This window comes from Cariama cristata, unplaced genomic scaffold, assembly GCF_000690535.1.
Source record: "Cariama cristata isolate BGI_N322 unplaced genomic scaffold, ASM69053v1 scaffold26143, whole genome shotgun sequence".
NCBI lineage: Eukaryota > Metazoa > Chordata > Aves > Cariamiformes > Cariamidae > Cariama > Cariama cristata.
Genome location: NW_009609360.1, coordinates 5,528 through 8,068, shown reverse-complemented (window position 1 = coordinate 8,068; position 2,541 = coordinate 5,528). Strand labels below are relative to the sequence as shown.

At 59.0% G+C, this 2,541-nt stretch overlaps 1 protein-coding gene across 1 annotated transcript in view; it reads right to left on the bottom strand.

Annotated features, from left to right (window-relative positions):
• The window catches only part of WDR66 (WD repeat domain 66), a 19,525-nt gene extending 17,663 nt beyond the window's left edge, over positions 1-1,862 (bottom strand). Inside the window, 3 exon segments of the mRNA XM_009697527.1 lie at positions 2-61; positions 199-651; positions 1,737-1,862. Of these exon segments, the coding sequence (XP_009695829.1) occupies positions 2-61; positions 199-651; positions 1,737-1,862 (639 nt within the window).
• Between the last annotated feature and the right edge of the window lie 679 nt (positions 1,863-2,541).

The window sequence follows — 2,541 nt, the reverse complement described above, 5'->3', positions numbered from 1 at the left end:
CCCCATCCATCAGGCTGTGCACGGCCAGTCTGCTGTTGTAGCCCAACACCCAGGACAGGCTCTGCGGGGAAGAGGCAGCTCCTGGCTCTTAGCAGCCGGGACAAAAAAAACCACAAAAGGTCTCTGGGGTGATGGAGGGGCAGGAGCGCTGGGTGCTGTGCAGACCATCGTGGTGGCACTATGCCCGTTGGTACTCACAAGGGGGTGAAGGCTGGTCTGCTTGTCCTCCTGGAAGAGTGTCCCTGGCATGGCTGCCGACACCAAGCTGGCAGAGCCATCACGCCGGTCACCCTCCCCACTCCTTTGCTGTGTTTCCTGATCCCTGCAGCCTGAGCGAGAGCTGGAAATGGCCCCCTTGAGCTCAGGCAGTGCTGAGGGTGGTCCAGGGGGTCCAGCACCCTCCAGGCATGATGTCCCAGCAGTGTCTTCGCCCAGGGCAGTCCTTGGGGCGGCCGTGTCCTGCCTCCCAGCCCAGATGCTGGGCAGGGTGCCTGGGATCCTCATCCCTGAAGGAGACCACAGGGGCCCCAACGATGCATCTGCTCCAGCATCCTCCGGTGCTTCTTCCTTCTCCTTGGCAGCAGCAAGGGGGTCCTTGGAAAGGGAGAGAGCTTTCCATGGATGCTGGTCCAGCCAGGGGCTGCCCTGCAGCTAGTGGGAGTGCACCCCAGCACGTCTCAGACCCAACCTACATCACTCTCAGGGCAGGCTCCAATATCAAGATACTCTTCTGCTCCTGTCTGAACTGCCTATGGATTTGTACCAGAGGAAAAAAAAAATGCCATGAAAAGTTTGCCACCAGTTGCTGCTTCTCTTTCTGCACATCTAATCTCGTCCGCTTTGCACCTCCACAGCATCCCGTGTCTCACACCAGAACCTATTCCAGGCAGCTGCTATCACCTGCGCTAAGATGCCCAAGTTTCTCCTCCAAAACTAACCTAGACGTCCTCTGAAGGCAAAAAGTCTGGCTTTTTTCCTTCATCCCCTGACTATTCCTTGTGCAATGGCCATTGATTGCTGCAACAAGGCAAGCAGTCACGGGTTGGAGAGGGAGTGTTGGAAAATTGAGGCTAAAACCAGGGGAACCAGGTCCCGGGACTGGGGCTGACGTTGCTGCAAAGGGCTCTGCGGTAATTCCAGCTCTGCTGCCAGCGCCTCTCATCGTGCTGCCTGGCAAGCAGACAGAAAGCGAGGGTAAAAATCCCACAGCCACCTTTCTCGGTCCCTTGCCAGCCTGTTAATAAATATATTAAATAGCCCTGCGGTGTCAGAGCTCACAGCAGTCCCCAGACAGGCTTTCCCCAGTCTGAGCACTGGCCACTTAATCTCATTCTTGGGATCCACATCAGCTTTTGTCTCTCCCCACGGGGCTACTTGATTTCCTATAGGAAGCTCTCATGCAAGATGTAAACCTCGTTTGGACACCGTTTCTGTTTCCAAGGGAGGGGAGATAACATTTCATTCAGCACAGGGACAAGGCTGGGTTCCCTCCTGCTCATGTAACTCTCAGGCAGCTCAAGTGCTCAGCAAATATTGATGGCTGGACTGAGGCTACGAAGAGATGCTGCATCTACCGAGCTCCGCTGGCGAGGTCCCCACTCCACCTCCCCGGGGATGTCTGAGAAACCACATCGCGGAGAGACGATCCCCTGGTCCTAGGGCCGGGGGCTCTGCTTCCATCAGGACCTGCCCACGGACCCTGCGTCGGGCAGGGTTTGCCATGGCGCTGCCCTCACCTGCTCAGGCAGCACGGCCGTCTCCGGCGCTGGCTGTCCGTCCTGGGACATCTCCTTGGGCTCGCTGCTTCCCCCGGCTCTTCCCTCAGTTGGCTCCTCCGGCGTAACTTGACGTGAACCATCCATCCGCACCTTCGCCCTCCTCCCAGGGAGCTGGGGTGCTGAGATGCTCTGAAATGCTCCCTCCTCGCCCCAGGGTTTGGCTGCACAACAACCTGGAATTTGGCACAGCAGGAGGGAAGGGCACCTCTGAAGCTGGGAAATGGGTCCCAGAGCCCCTTTTCAGCTCCAGTAACACTCCCGCTGAGCCCAAGCAAGCCCAGCACAGCCCCAGTTACTCCAGCTGAGATCAGGCTCCCTCCCCATCTGCCTGCACGCCGTGCCGGCCATGGACATTTCCCCTCAGATGGGGTTTTGTCACAGTCCCCATAAGCAGCAGGGCTACTCCTGGGTGGCAGCAGGCTCATCTCCAGCTTCACGGGTTTGGATTTGAGCCAACACCGAAAACTGGCATGCAGAAAGCTTTCACAGGAGCGGGAAGGGGGCCCCAGGGAAAACCCCTCCCTCCAGCCCCAGCAGGCAGGACGAGTGCTGTGGGATGGTCCCACCGGTCTCACCAGGGTCACCACAGAGCCCTTCCCAAGCCCCCTCCAGGCCTTGGTGTCTCCCCAACCGTCCTGTCCTCCTGCTGCCCCGAGGGACCCCCCCTGGGGACCTCACCACTCACCGGTCCCTGCTTCTGTTTGCATCCGACTGCTGTTCCCAGGCAACGGCTGCACCACCCCCCACCCGCCCTAGCCCGGAA